Source organism: Heliconius melpomene, chromosome 6 (genome assembly GCF_056956725.1).
Source record: "Heliconius melpomene rosina isolate 202511_hmr_F chromosome 6, ASM5695672v1, whole genome shotgun sequence".
Lineage (NCBI taxonomy): Eukaryota > Metazoa > Arthropoda > Insecta > Lepidoptera > Nymphalidae > Heliconius > Heliconius melpomene.
In genome coordinates, this window is record NC_140394.1 from 7,419,689 (window position 1) to 7,435,556 (window position 15,868).

General features: G+C 33.3%; 1 protein-coding gene across 1 annotated transcript in view; it reads right to left on the reverse strand.

Moving 5' to 3' along the window:
• The window catches only part of LOC146538296 (xaa-Pro aminopeptidase 1-like), a 21,919-nt gene extending 7,388 nt beyond the window's left edge, over positions 1 to 14,531 (reverse strand). Inside the window, exon 1 of the mRNA XM_085186341.1 lies at positions 14,173 to 14,531. Coding sequence (XP_085042467.1) covers positions 14,173 to 14,224 — 52 coding nt within the window. The 5' untranslated portion in view covers positions 14,225 to 14,531. The remainder of the gene's footprint in view (positions 1 to 14,172) is intronic.
• Between the last annotated feature and the right edge of the window lie 1,337 nt (positions 14,532 to 15,868).

A 15,868-nucleotide genomic window follows, 5' to 3' on the forward strand; every position in this document is an offset into this window, starting at 1 on the left:
CATAGGGAAGCTTTCAATGAAAGTGAGCTTTGTAAAGCTCGCAAGTGCGACGAGGAGGCACCGGGCGCGCTTAGTGCCTCTCGTTCTGGCACCCTCCCCTTGCTGAGATACTTGGATGAACTTCAGTTAAACAGGACACGCCCCTTTTAACTTGTCAGTACAGAACTTACTCTACTTAATTATTTTTTACTTACAACACTTATTTTAATGAATTAATTATCTATTATCGTTTTTATTATATGTACATTGAACTAATGAATACAAAGTGCGTTATTTAAAATGTGATAACTGTGTATATTATATTAAATCAAAGCTTTTTATCCTTTCCATTCGAACTTACCACAACTTAATAAAGAAAGAGAGAAATGGAAGTTGTTACATTTTTGGGAGGTACCCAAGGGATGAATTCTATTGGAATGACGTCAACAACTAACAGGAACTCAGAAATCGAAAGGAAGTTTTTCTACCGGTTCCTTTTCAATTCACTAACTTAAGGCAAAATAGTGTATACGCCACCCACTGCGGTTTTTCATACAATAAATAAATATTATTTTATTTTAAGTTATTTAATTATAGATTGTAATATAAGAATTTATGACAAAAATAGGTGTAGAACAAACTAATATTCATGGTATTAAATTTATTTTATAATATCTGTGGATTAAGCCAAGAAAATGAAATGACATTAATAAAGATTATAATTTAAAATAAAAAATATCTAATTAGGCAAATTAAGTCATAATACACACAAAATATGGTCCATTTCAAGAATCAATAATAATTAAAGTGGTAGACCATCAAAACGTACACCGAATACTTTGTTTTATTCTCTTTCTTAGCTATCCCTTAGGATGATCGTACGTTCCCAAAGGGACAAAATATCCTGCGAAGTACCAGGGCAGCAAATAACAGCAAGAGGTTGCGTGTAGAGTCGTCCTGCGCAAGGATAGCCTCAAGGATTATTATCAGGCGTCGACCGAGACGTTGCATGCAACGGCCATTCACTCCACTTCGTAGGTACAAGTTAATTATACTGCAGATTGCAACGCTGACGTCGTAACGTGATAGCGCTTGTTTTTTTGTTTAAAATATTTTCTTTTAAATATATATTTCTAAAGTATTTGGAAAGCATTTATATATTACAATAAATAATAACAGTAATAATAATGAAATTACATTTTTCTTATACTATTTTAAATTTGTATAATACGATATTAATTAATACTGTCGTCAATTGATATCTCTTTGTCACAGTAATAATGAACTGAAATTATGATTCTGATTTTAATAATGATGAATTTGATTATTATATAATTCAATTTAATGAAAATTTATATTATATCTATTTTTACCTATAAATAATCAAATTCTTATTTTAGTTACAACCACATATCATCCATTATCCATTCTTGAACAATTCAGAAAACAAAAAGAATGCAATACGGACTAGTTTCATTTAAGCATTCCTCAAATCAAATTTTGTATATTTATGATAATGAGAGTGCGTGAAAACAATGGTTTGCCCCCTTTTCATACTAGGGATATATAGGTCGACAGGAGATACGAGCTTTCGAAGGGGACAATGGCATTGCGTGGGGAGAATGGCGGCACGCGAACAATGGTCGACCAAAACGAGAAAGTAACGGCTGACCACTTAAAGTTAGTTCTAACCAATCGGAACGCACGCGGGGTTGCTATAAATGAAGGATATTTAAAAAAGAAAAAATATATATAATAAGGATGTTTTTTATATTCTGTTTGTGGTATTGTTGGATCAAATATTATAAATAAATGGAATTTACGTGATATGAGATCACGTAAAGTAAAGTTTCTCTGATCTAGGCATTGTGAGGTATGTGGGCTATCAAATATGACTCTTTAATGGACAGAACATTGGACCATAAGAGCAATTATTTATTTTACAAAAGTAATATACAACTGCAACAAAATGCTATAAAAATAATAATATTAACGTTGGTATAATCATACAGAACAAGAGGATAAATGACCAATATAACAGAACGTGCCTCTTTCCCTCTAAATCAATTATTTATTGTCGTCAGTGAACCCGGGGGGAATGCGTAAATCTGATGGGTATGGGGATTGCGTCACATGACGTCATTTTTCACCAGGACCCCATATCTTGATAAGAGTAGGATACAGTAGTAGCAGGTAGTAGTGTTGCAGAATGAAAAATGAAAATATCGAAAAATATTTTTACCTGATAGAATTTTTATAAAGGTAATTTATTTTTAAGTACTTTTTTTTCTATTTTATTTATTGTTTCATAAATAAAACGAAATATGTTTAATTTGCAATTAATCGTAAAATATAAGTAATATTCGATGCAAATTCATTTAAATATTAAATAACTAAAGATAAAGCACACGCAACCTATTCAATTAAGTCGAAAAGCTTCCTTTTTTTATTTTGTCAAATATTTTTACTAGTATTGTTCACTTTGTATACTGCACATAGTAGGGCAGAACATACAGGCAAAGGGAACCTGGAAACCTAGTGCTAACACACTGTCCTCAATAAGACACTTCCATTCTACATTTCCTGCTGATTTCTGGAGGCGTTACCTGGTGGAATTCAGACCGCGCTTTGGCGCATTACTAGAGCGAAGAAATGAAAATATTTAATATTTTATTTACTCGATTGGGAATCCAACCTACAACCTGTCATGTTTACAGCCGCAAGCTTGTGCCCCTGCGCCACGACTGGTCTCTGAATCTCATAATACTGAAATATTATTTATTCATTTATTAAAAAATAATTATTATTATTATGATAATTCAGAAAATACATACAGTGCGTTGCTAAAATACTAGGCGCACCAAACTATGTAGAAGGTAGTCCACTAAAATGCTAAGTAATAGGTTTCTATTGCATACGAGAAGGTATATAAACGGGTACGTCAATGGAATAACAAAAATATATGAGATCTTTCTTCATTTATACAGTCCTGGTGACTATACGTACTTATACTTGTCTAGACACAAAAAGATTTTGCACTGAAAGAGCAACTATTATAAAACTAAGTACTTAGTAGTAGGATTTAAATGAGTACGACATAGGAATTCAATATTCGATAATAATAATAATATTTGTCAAATATTATATATTGTAATCTGTATCAGTTTAGAGCGTATACTTATTAAAATAATTTTTATTTTTTCGTGTTGTTCATTTTTATTCGAAAGTATAAAAAAATATACAAAATTTTATATTTATCCTTATTTCGTGTAGTAGACAAAACAAATCAATTTTCCAAATTATAATAAACTTTCTTTTACATAGTTTTTTAAAGATATTTTTTATCCCTTATATATATTTTTTAATAGCAGACGATATAATTATTAATTTAATAATAATATTGTATGATATCCTTATGACATAATGATTAATTAACAATTTTTACTTTACCCAGAAGATCTATTTAGAAACTACCTAGTTTCTTAGAGTTAATCATAAATGTGGATATCTCACATTCATTGATTATCATAAAGTAGGCCACCCTTTCCCCATTATACGAAGACCTACCACAACTGCCGCCCAGTTAGCGTAGGTAAGGTGCGACGAAGATAGCAAAATGCATAAATTTCTCTGGAGGAAAAGAGCTGGAACACAGTTGCGCGTTTCAATCGCAGTTCGAACGGTTCTGGTTGAAGATATGAAATGTGGTATGCACAATGCAACTCTCGTTTCCGCTGCAGCCCTGGTAGAACAGTCAGGTTTGACGCATGTCACTGCGTCATGGGCGTGTACTGTGTACGTGCGGTTCATTCATTCATGCACGCAGTCTGTTGACTGTTGTATAATAAATAGTAAATACACACACATTAGAGATACATTGTTGCTTTCGAGTTAAACATATCATGTGATTTTCAGTTAATGGTCGCTATTTATTTTTAACTAAAATAACAAACATGAAGTTATGAATTTTAATGTCACTTGAAAAATAGTTATAAAGTTAAATAATATGTTTATCGATGTTTCTCTAATAAAGCTAGTTAATAGGTTACATAAAATATTTTAAGTGGGTCAAAGCTGAAACGTATAGAACTGAATGGCTTTTCATTTGTATTGTACATTATTATTCATATTAATATTGGTAAAGAGACTAGTGCCCAACCGTGCGCCAGTTGAACACTAATCACTCGGAACGCCATAAACTAACAATTGAACTGAACTATATTGAAATTACTGACATCATAATCTATTTTATTATACCAGAGAGAAGAAATGAAAATATAAAAAAAGAATAATCCTCAAGTGGGTTTGAACCTACAACCTATCGAATTTACAGACACACGTTTGAGCCTCTGCCCCACGACTAGCCTGTTTTAATCTGGATTATTCTTTCCTTACTCTCCTTACTCGTATATGTAGGAATAAAAAATATATACACGTTTCTTATTTAATTTACCATTTACTGCAAATAAATCCCCAATTTTTATTACCAATAAACATAAACTTAAAAATAACTTAAACTTACAATTTAAACATAACTTCACTTGCATTCAGGATATTATGTATCACACATAACACACTACATGTATGCGTGCACACACATCTAGCGTCACAAACACACGACGTGTTTTGAAACATGTGTCGGAAAGGGTTGAACATGTGGGCTATATGTACCAGGGCGGCATATCGTTCCAGGGGGTTCTATGTCACACATGAGATGTTCGTGTGTAACTGTGTGTACGCTGTGCCTAGGAGGGCGCGGGTGCGCGTGTAGGTGTACCGCGTTACGCGTTGAGAGGCAATATTAGAACGTCTAAGGGATTTTCACAATATGCTTGGATGTGTATGGTGAATAAAATATGTTATATTTACAAAAATATAATTTATTTTAAAAGTATCAAAAGTATAATATAAGGCTTTAATTTTCGACATTAATCAATTAAAAATCTAAAAAAACCAATTGCTATCCAGCAGATGTTTCGACAAATTATGTATAATACGCGAAACAATTAAAATGGATACTAACCATATCTGCATGAAAATTGTCTTAAAGCCTTCAATATGAAGTACATAATGTATATTCACAAAAAAAAGCAGTATAATTAACTTTAACGAATGACGAACTAATAATTATCTAAAATAAAATGACAGAGAGTATTACAAAAACAAAATGAACTTGCCAGTCTCGGTCGCAACGCAAGCCCCGTAATGATCGAGTTCCTTTGAACCCGAGAACTTTATTAAAGTCAATCATAATAATAATGAATTATTATTATTATCATATTTATTGATTTAGCTTTCCAATAATAAAATAAATATATTTTTATAACTATTAAGTATTATTTAAATACTGTGCGCGATAGAACAACACATTGTATTTATAAACCAAACCTATATACTTCACGCATTCTCCACGCACCGCTTACTTTAAATGGGCACGCACGTGTGTTACGAATATATCATTCAAAAGCCCTTTCTTCAGCCGAACATATCTTTGTTAGATATGCTTTCCTGGTATACAAAGTCATTGGGAGTGACATGCCCATTATTTTCTTATTTAAGGTACGCCTATCGTAATTTACACCTTTTTCCTAGCTGGCAAGCGATTAGCTGCAAGGGCTAGCCCCTCTTCCATTACTATGCATTTTTAATTAGTCAAAGATAGATGAAAGAAAATACAAAATTTTAATATAGAATGTATTCCATGTATATATTTTTTTAATAGTAGTTACGTACATTACGTTCATAGTAAGTTTAGTTCAATGAACTTGTACGTTCCTTCAAGCACTTGCCCTTTTTAATTAAGTTATATTGGCGATAATAATATTTATTGAGCCCTTTTAAATTATTTATATTAAAACACACTATACTAGGAACGCAAAGAGTATGAAGAGGTTGGAAGGGCCGAGTGAAGGGTCTGCCGAACTCCAAGGTTGTGTACGCAATGGGCGTGGTTTCCTCAGCCAATCGCGCGGGCGAACCTTACGCAAGAAGAAACGCGTGAAGCGGCCCTTCACGTTTACTTTACTCAGAGTCAGATGTATAGGTAGAGTCGTCGAGGAAAGAACCGCGTCAAGTTAACTTTTAAATTTATATCATAATGTTAAGATTTATTTTATTTTTATATAAGATATATTTTATTAATATTTATTATTTACACTTACCTACTTGATTAATAATTAAATATGTATATTTTGCATTTACTATTTAATAAAGATCACTCTGAAATTACTAAGACTTAAATAGATATACTGTAAAATATGATTTTACATTTTCATTATTTTAAAGTTCATATTATGTTTTGAAAATATCTACCTATTTGCCTACCAAAATACATTTTTTACTAAAAATGGAATAAAGAAAATGTATAATTAGTTAAGTAAATCAGGTATTAATAATGTCTTGAATCATAAAACATGAAATTTAAATCAGAAATATGCTATACACCACATAGATTTTTCATTATCAAGTTTCCCTAATACTATCATTATTCGTGATGGTACGATTTAAGAATCTCTAAATGTCATATGCTGTCCTGGTATTCTCATTCGTATACGTATTGCGGATCCGCCTCCAAAAAAAAAGTTAAAATTTAAATTTTAATTGTACCTTACATACACACATACGTACAAACTAGAATTATTTATGTACTAATAAAAACGCAATAAGCAATTTTATCGTTGAACGATAATAATATTTACCCTCTTGCATGATGACATTTACATGTAGAGTAAACTGTTTTATTTATTTATTTGTTAATTAATAATGATACTTAAAATAAATAAAAAATATCTTATATTTTATTCTCGTACATATTATAGCTATAGAACATTTTTATTTATAAATTTTATTATTACAATAATCATGTTAAATAACATCTAATGGAACTATCTGTTCCATTCAACGTTACGTACACGTTACGTTACATTCATAAATATTTATTGATACGCGTATTTATTTACTTCATTTATTGGAAACGTATTGGCGATCGTCGATAATGTCGAACTGTTCGGAAAATACCAAGACTGCATAGATACAGTGGAGGTGCTTTTAACAGAAATCAATACTCCATAATTTGCCTTCGAAGCTCCATGGGGTACGTGTATTGATCTGAGTCAGGTGAATGGAGATTCAATATGGATGCGCTTAGGGCCGGCTCTAGCTAGAGAGACGATTGCGATAATACGTTGCGGGATGTGATAATGAATGGAATTAATTCAAAGTATTTTTTTATATGTATTATATTTTTTGCTTTTTATTTAATTGTACAATGAAATAAAAATATGTATAGAAAAATATTTATTTATATAGTTACAAAAACCATGTTTTACATTTAAGATCATAATCATTCTTTACTTTTTTTTTATTCAATGAAAAAAAAGCCCTTCAACGAAAGAGCTCTATAATGATATGCGTAATTAGATCGATGAAGTATTAGGACAGCATATCCTTAAAGAGTAATCGAGAAAGGGCGGCGAAGGGTAAGTAAGTCAGTCGTAAGTAGTAGTTAGTTGTTCGTATTTATTTTGTTGCAAAAAATATGCGCCTCGGCTTGCGCACGGCTCCCTTCCTGAAAGCTTGCAATCTGCTTCGAACAGGACTGCAGGAGCCTGAGGAGGTTCACCGCATTCTTGTCCACATCCCTCGAGGGGGCGGGGTCGCTGAGGACACCGGGAGAGAGGAGGAGAGCAATACTGAACACCGATCTCCTCCATACTAAATTCATAATAAGACGAAAAGGGACAGAAAATACTTTCACAATCTCTTTGGAATGTGAAAAATGTACGACACCCGATATCTTCAATACCAAGGGAAAGGGTTAAACTTTGTTGAATTCAAATTACTAGGACAACATGAACTTCAAGGAATGCGTTCTTTTAAAAGAATGTGTATTATACGAATGTTATGAAGAATTGAACTAGTTATATTCAGCGACTACTTGAAACCATAGAGAAAAAAAACCTGTTTTGCATCCTTTGTTAAGTTAAAATTATGTTCTCGATGAAATAATGCAGTGATTTTGTTGCTTATATATTTTTAACGAAAAGGAAAACACATAATTTAAAATATTTAATAACAAAATTCCATTACATACACAGTACCTACTACATGATTATAACGTGTACTATTTTCTCAAATTGAGATGCATGTTAATTATAGTGCTTATTGTATTACAGCTATTTACGGTGACGAATATTATCTATGAAATGCAGGTGATTTCATGTCTTTTTAGTTCTTACCAGCATATCTACTAGAGGCGCAGGAGCAAAAGAGTGTAAATATAAACGCGACCTGTTGTAGGTTCGATTCTCACTCGAGGAAATGAAATATTTAACATTTTAATTTCGCTCTGGTGTCAATATAAAGGGCGTTGTTGAGTTACGCCACTCAACGCGCAGTGCCTCCAAAATTAAGCGGAAAGTGGAAAGCGGAGTGTCTTAACACTAGGCTGCAGCCTACCCTGCTACATATGGGATACAGCGTGAAGCAGAAAGAATAAAAAAATATATTATCTACATAAAATGTATAAATAATAACCAGATAACCACACTATAGACGTAGATCTTCCTCATTTTGAAGAGATGTTCTTGACCGCGAGAGCTGAACGGTCACTGCAAGTGTGCCAGGGTTGCCCGTTGCCAAGTGGCCGGCGCGGCGGGCCGACGCACGCGGCCACGTCACCAGGCGCACAGTCTCGCGAGGCGGTGCAGCGTTGCATCCCATGCCTGCACTTTGCGTTTTAATAGTACGCTTGCAACGCTCGGTTGCTTGTTTATTTTGTTTATCAAACAAACGGTTAGTAAGACAAGCTAGAGTATTTTATTTTCAAACATTATATGTATTACTAATTTCTGCCCGCGGCTTCGCCCACGAGGTGTTTTGATAAAATCCATCCTCATACGATAAAATACGAAAGCTAAAAAAAAGCCTTCAGAGAAGATGGATGTTTTTTAACCGACTTCTGTAAGAAAAGGAGGTTATCAATTCGACTGTATTTTTTTTTTTATTTTTTTTTTATTTTTTATTTTTTTTTATGTTTGTTACCTCATAACTTTTAACTGGGTGGACCGATTTTGATAATTTTTTTTTTATTTGAAAGGTATAGCTTCCCGAATGGTCCCATTTTTTTTTGGTCCATGTCTGACAATGGTATCCATGAGAAAATCACATAAGTCTTAAATTTGCATTATGCATGTGCGCGACTAATAGCCGAATAACTCAATGTCGCGCCAACCGATTTTGATGATTCTTTTTTTATTTGAAAGGATACACTTCAAGGATAATTTGGTGAAAGTTTGGTTAGGTTTCAATTATGGAATCCGGAGAAAATTGAGAAAGTTTGTTTTTTTTGGTCAAAAATTAATTATACTGTAATAGTTACAAGCAAAAACTTTTTAAATTGATGTCAGAAGTGAGATTCCTGATCGTTGCATTTCTTTTCAACCAATCTCAAAAAAGAGGATGTTCTCATTTTCAACCAACTTCAAAAAAGGGAGATTCCGAATTCACCCGAATACTTTTTATGTTTGTTCTTGTCAATATACCAAAATGTAACTTTGCACAAAAATAATAGCTAATTAAATGAAGTTTTACATAGAACAATCACAACCACTCGTTGACAACCACTACCACCACCATCACCACTCGTTCAAGAAGCATCATTTTAAGATCTACCCATCACTAAAAATCGTAAAATAAATTAATTTTTAACAAAAACAAAAACCGACTTCTAACAACGAACTAAAAAGTGAAAAATAATTATATAAAGATTTTATAATTTTGAAGTCGGTGTCAAACTAATGCTACAACACCTTTACTACAATATCTAATTACTAAGCCTGTTTGTTTTACTTGGCACCGACTTCAAAATTATAAAATCTTTATATAATTATTTTTCACTTTTTAGTTCGTTGTTAGAAGTCGGTTTTTGTTTTTGTTAAAAATTAATTTATTTCCAAATTATTGATCTATATTGTTATATTGTAATTCAATTATACAAAATTCTACTACCTAAATATCTAATTAATCTTCCTAATATTACAAACTTCACTTTTACGCAAAAACCAGGTACTGATGAGAGGTTATGCACTCTTTTAAAGAACTTAGATAAAAAGAGACAGAGACTGAGTGAAGTGACTGACATTAGCCCTAATGTCATAGTTTTTATAATATGTTAGTATATATATGTTTGTCTTATAGCAATTTAATTTGGATAACACAGGTAATATATAGAAAAAATCTAATACCAATTATAAGAAAAAGAGACAATATGTATATACAAAATGTAATTTACAATTTTAATTTTGAAGTTGATATTGAAGAGAGAGTACAAACCTCGTTTAAATATCAACAGGGAATGTTTATATTCAAAATAGAGGCAAAACAAAGAAACCCTTTGTTTGTTTAGGCAAAGTTGTTTACCAAAAAAAAATTGAACAGACAAGTCAGTCAGTATTTCTGTAAACGCGCGTGTCTATTTTTTTTTTCTTCACTCTGGTCTCGAGGCAAAAGCGCGGTGTTGAGTTCCGCCATCCAACACACTATGCCCTTAGAGGCTCCCTCAGCCTATTCTGCTATATAGCACCCGGTGAAGCTGAAAAAAAAACCTAATTCTAATCTTAAGTACAATACCTACTCGGCGATACACAGTAGAGTCATGTAGATTAAAACTACGAAAAAAGATCAACCTGATTGTATTTTTAGCCTCATTTTTTCATTCCTTTTGTAAGCTAAAATAAAGGCTTATTTCTGACTATCACGTCAATCAGAAAGGCAAAAGGCCGGGCTGGCTAATAAAGACAAAGGCGGTCATTTATCACGACGCACGCAATTTTCTGATAGCCACACGTTGACGTCAGCCCAACAGCACGAGTTATCTGACGAGCTTTTCACCCAGCGAATAATGGCGAAAGCAACGTTTTATTTATTTTAAATATCTAAATTGCAGGTACATTAAATTAAAGTCATGTACTCACATAAGATATTAGAACAAGTGAATTAAGTGGTATATCTGGGAAGTGTGTTCAATAGAGATGGAAGATACGAGATAGATGTGGATAGGCGTATTTCTACACTACATTGGTAACAGAGTTAACGGAACCTTAGCTTCATTGATGAGACGTCAGCACAGCTGCACGTATATCCTTATACAACGCAGTGTTGGTACCGACGCTGTTATACGGCAGCGAAACATGGGTATTACGGTAGAAGAATGAAAGATAGATGAATGCTGTGGAGTGGGAAAGAAGAAGAACGTACTCAGGTGGTTTGGACATGTTAAACGTATAAGCAAGAAGAAAGAATGATAAAAAAGATTTATGAAAGAAAGTGAGCAGTAAGACATGAAGGGGAGACCTCGGTTGACTTTCGAAAACAATATCAAGGATATTGGTGGTGGCAGACCCTGGTAATGGCGGGGATTAATGCCAGGAAGAAGAAGAAGACTGGAGGAAGGTCACGTAAAAAGCATAAGGACCTCCCCTAAGGTATGTATGAAGAGGTTGATGACAGTGGATGAGGTATGCAGAAACCGTAGCGTTTGACGCTCCGTTCTTTCTAGCTACCCCGCTACGGATATAGCGTCAAACAGATAGTATACGAGTACATATATTTATGTACAGGAATCTAAAAAATACAAATACGTTATCTATATATTAATATTAAGGTATCATCGTAAATAAGCTTTAACAAATTAAACAAATCTAAATGCTACATTGTAAAGGGGTTAGTCGGTCGTCGCGAATTGGGCCAGAGAGGGTGCGGCGAGGCCTTTACAAAGAACCCTCGCCCGCTATGCTACCCTAGTAGATATTTATTTTTATGGGCTACGGATAAATGTCAGGGGAGTGCCGGCGGGTGGCGCCTTAGCGTTTATGACTTGCTTTACGGTCCGCGTCCACTCATAAAAACATATTCTGTTTCTAATGGCGAAAGGGCTCGGCGGTGGCCATGAAGTTGTGTTAAGTGTCATTCAAATGGAAATGGTGATGTCAGCTTGGATATTATATATGTATATAATTATATTGTAATATGGCCGTCAGTATAAAATACATTTATATAAAGTATTTTAAAGTAGACATTCAAGTGTATTTTATGAACATTGACATCCTAATTTCTTTTACCGCACATTCATCCCTTTATTTCCGAATTTTCCGAATCTTAATTTTAACATTTTTTTTATATTTCTCCTGTCGGGAATTAAACCCGCAACCATGTGTGTCACAACCATCGTTTCCTATCCCATTTCACCACGATGGCGTTAATTTTAAAAAACCTTGATCCATATTTTGCTATATTTTCTATGCATTTTTTCATTGCCCTGAATTACTTTTAGGTAATTTATTCATTACAGTACACATACTATTTTACAATATCGCTCTCAATATTTAATAACAGTTGCAGCTCATCAAAACGTATGTTCGTCGACAACAGGAAGGATGGCACAGGTTTTAGGCGAGTCAAAGATGGTGCATTAAGTCTCAATTTTTATTTTGTTTTTCTTTACTTTGTTATTGTGTTATGTCATCCTAACTAAAGGATCTAATAAATATATTAATTAATTTATATTTAGAATATTTTAACATGTTCTCGTTTATTCGATTTCGTCATACAAAATGCGCCAAGATTTTCTGCGGCCAGTATCTTTGAATGAACGGGAAGTGATAACGAATTGACTTACTCCTGAATTCTCTCTATAATTAGCATGCCCTGAATTTTTCTAGTATTTTTTTTAAATAGTCAGATAACAAACGTTAATATTTATTAAATATATTATTTACACTAGAAAAATATAAATATATATTTCAAAGTAGTAGTAGCACGGGTACTTGACAAACAATATAGATAACTCTATTTATGTAAACAGTGCGTAATAGTAGACAGTAGTATAAATAAACTCGTCTATGAATGAATACTGAGACTCTGGATGATAACGGAATGCCGAAGCTCCTTGCTGCTCATGTTATCCTGGTAAAAAGGGAATATTAGCGCCCCATATTTCTCACGCTCGCACCCATTGAGCCCCAGGCGGCCATTTTCTGTCTCTGTTTAGTCATTGGGGAGTACTGCTCGCACACACAGAAAGATGAATGGGATGTTATTTTTTTTTTTTCATTTGATTATTACCTAAGATCTCAAAAAAAAAATTTCTTATTAGTTGCTGTACATATGACATTAAAAACGCATTATAGAGTGCGACTCTAATATAAATTAAAATAATAAACGTACGTTCAGCCCAAAATACACTATAATTTTACACGTTAAATTATAGTGTATTTTGTATTAAGGCACTATGTAGAAGCGCCAACATAGCGTCCTATCGTGCAATGATTTATGCCGGCAAAGTTAAATTTGCTATATATTTTGATTTTAGATATATAAATCTCAATTGATTATTAATTGCTTTTTTAAACAAAGCATTGATTTTTTAATAGAAGCCAGATATTATGCTAAGTAGTACGTAACACCATGTAGGACAGCAGTAACCGACAGACTAGCACCAATGATAAAGCTGAAGATCAAATGTTGTTGCGAGAATTGGGCAAGGCCTATGTCCAACAGTGGACGGACCTATGACTGTCGATGATGATGATGAAGCACAAAATGTCGAAATGTGTTTTCAGTTTTTTTTGTTTAATAAATAAAATTGTTAATTGCTTATATTTAATTCTAAAAAACCTTTATTTCCTTATGAAAGATCCTTCAATTTGTCTTAAGCAGTGAGAAATCTCGAGGAAGATTTGTTTCTCTGAGTAAAAATACTAAAATTAACCTTTCATACCTATTCACAGGCCTACCTACATAAGGCAGGCAAGCACACAACGCATGGTCGTGGGATCAATCCACACTTGGAGACCAAATGATTTCCGCAAAATTAGGTTATGACATTTAATATCGAATTACTGGAATTCAGCCGGAAAGTGGAGGAAGGAATCCCTTGACAGTAGGTTTTTTTAGCCACCCTTATATGCGAACTAAAAAGTAAAATATGGGGAACAGTGTCTTGCTGTGTTTGGGATACAGCGTAAAGCTAATTTAAAAAATACTAGAAAAGCCTATTTATAATTAGTCAAAAGATATTTACATTTCGTAATTTATAGGTTTTGTAACATACCCAGCGAATAGATTACGATACATGCATTGAATACAATTAAGAAATCAATCAATATTACCTATAATATGTTAACATATTCTTACCTTGGAACAGAAGACTCGAAGACATGAAACTGATGATAGTTGTAAACTTCATTGTGATGCTATAATTTTAAAGCAAAACCGCGGTATGTCTGTTTAAATTTGATTGTCTCGGTCACCTTTTGCCATACATTTATAATGTTATGTTTTAAGAAAATACAACGACACTCAAATTATATTAAATTTCAAACCGTAATTAATAAAAGGAAAAATATTCTCCGCAATATTTATGCAATAACGAATTTACAATAGAAAATATAGTGACGCAGCCATTATAAAATTCGAAACATCTAAAATTATCTTCAGCGAAAAATAGCAATCCCGAAGCACGTTCGTCACTTTGTAAGTCGCGCAACTATTTCAGCGATTCAAGGCACCTGGCTTTTAGCGTGGAACAACCCCACCACCACAGGATGGTGGTGCGAATGGGGACAGGGAGCGTCCCAAACCCATAAAGAAAATTGTCTTGGCCACGTTAATTGAAACAATATTTGATTTCCGACGTGTAATTAAATTGTTATATCTGGTTACTTGATGTATGGACGAAAGTGCTTTTATGCACTCAATTTGATAGAGTAGAGAGAAAACTAAATTAAGTGTAAATAAAATATACAAATCTAATTTTGACTGTTTAGAGTTGGATATTTCATTTCGATAGATATTTAATAAGTATATTAAATAATCTTTATGTGCTACTTTCCTAGCTTAGCAAAACTCTTTGGTGGTTCTCTTTAGTGAGATTTTTTTAAAGAATATTTTTATAATAATATAGGTATTAAATGCTATAATTAGATATGTAATTAGCCAATAACCGCATTTTACAGAGCGCCGTCCCATGAAGATGACCTAGTACAAAAACATTTACAAAAGTGTACGGTCTCAATAAAACGAGGCAGTAACTTTAGCTGGACGATTTAACAAACAAAGCCATTCGCCTAATTGGACGTTTCGGGAATCGGGCGGCAAATGTTAGGCGGCAATCGTGTCATGACATTTACGTTACGAGTCCACTAAGGTATCTTCGACATCCTAAAATATACTCTAATGAAACCATAAAAATAAAATGAATATAATAGATATTCACTTGAGTTACTAGATCGCTATTTAGTTGATTATATTATCTATATGTACTTCTCACTCTGCTTGTGGCCGTCGTGGCGCAGCGGCACAATGTCGAAGCTTCGATTCCCACTCGGCGAAATGAAATATTTAATATTTTTATTTCCTCGGTTGCGGCGTTTTTTTCTTTTTTATATTGAAATAGGCTTGCGTTTGACCACATCAAGCCTGATGGTCCTTAATGAGGTGGATGGTGGTGCACACTTGCCTATAGTAAGTAACTATTCGCTCTGTTTTTGAAGACCCCCACATTGTATGCCATAGGAAATACAGACGTCAACAATGAGTTTCAATCTCTCGCAGAGCGAATGATAAATGTATTCTCAAAGCGTTTCGTTCGCACAAGTATTTATATTAAGTCTGTTAAAATTTGTTGTTCATCCAGTCGTAAATGGAATTGATAATATAATGTGAAATTTTTTAAAAAGTATCTGGCGTAAACAAAGGTATTAAAACGAATAGTATTTCGCGAGTATATAGATATAGTTAAGTAGGGTCAAAACAAATATCATCCCCTTAGTGGTGATCGAACCCAAAACAATCACATTTACAGTCATATCGTACATTTTGCTACGAAGAT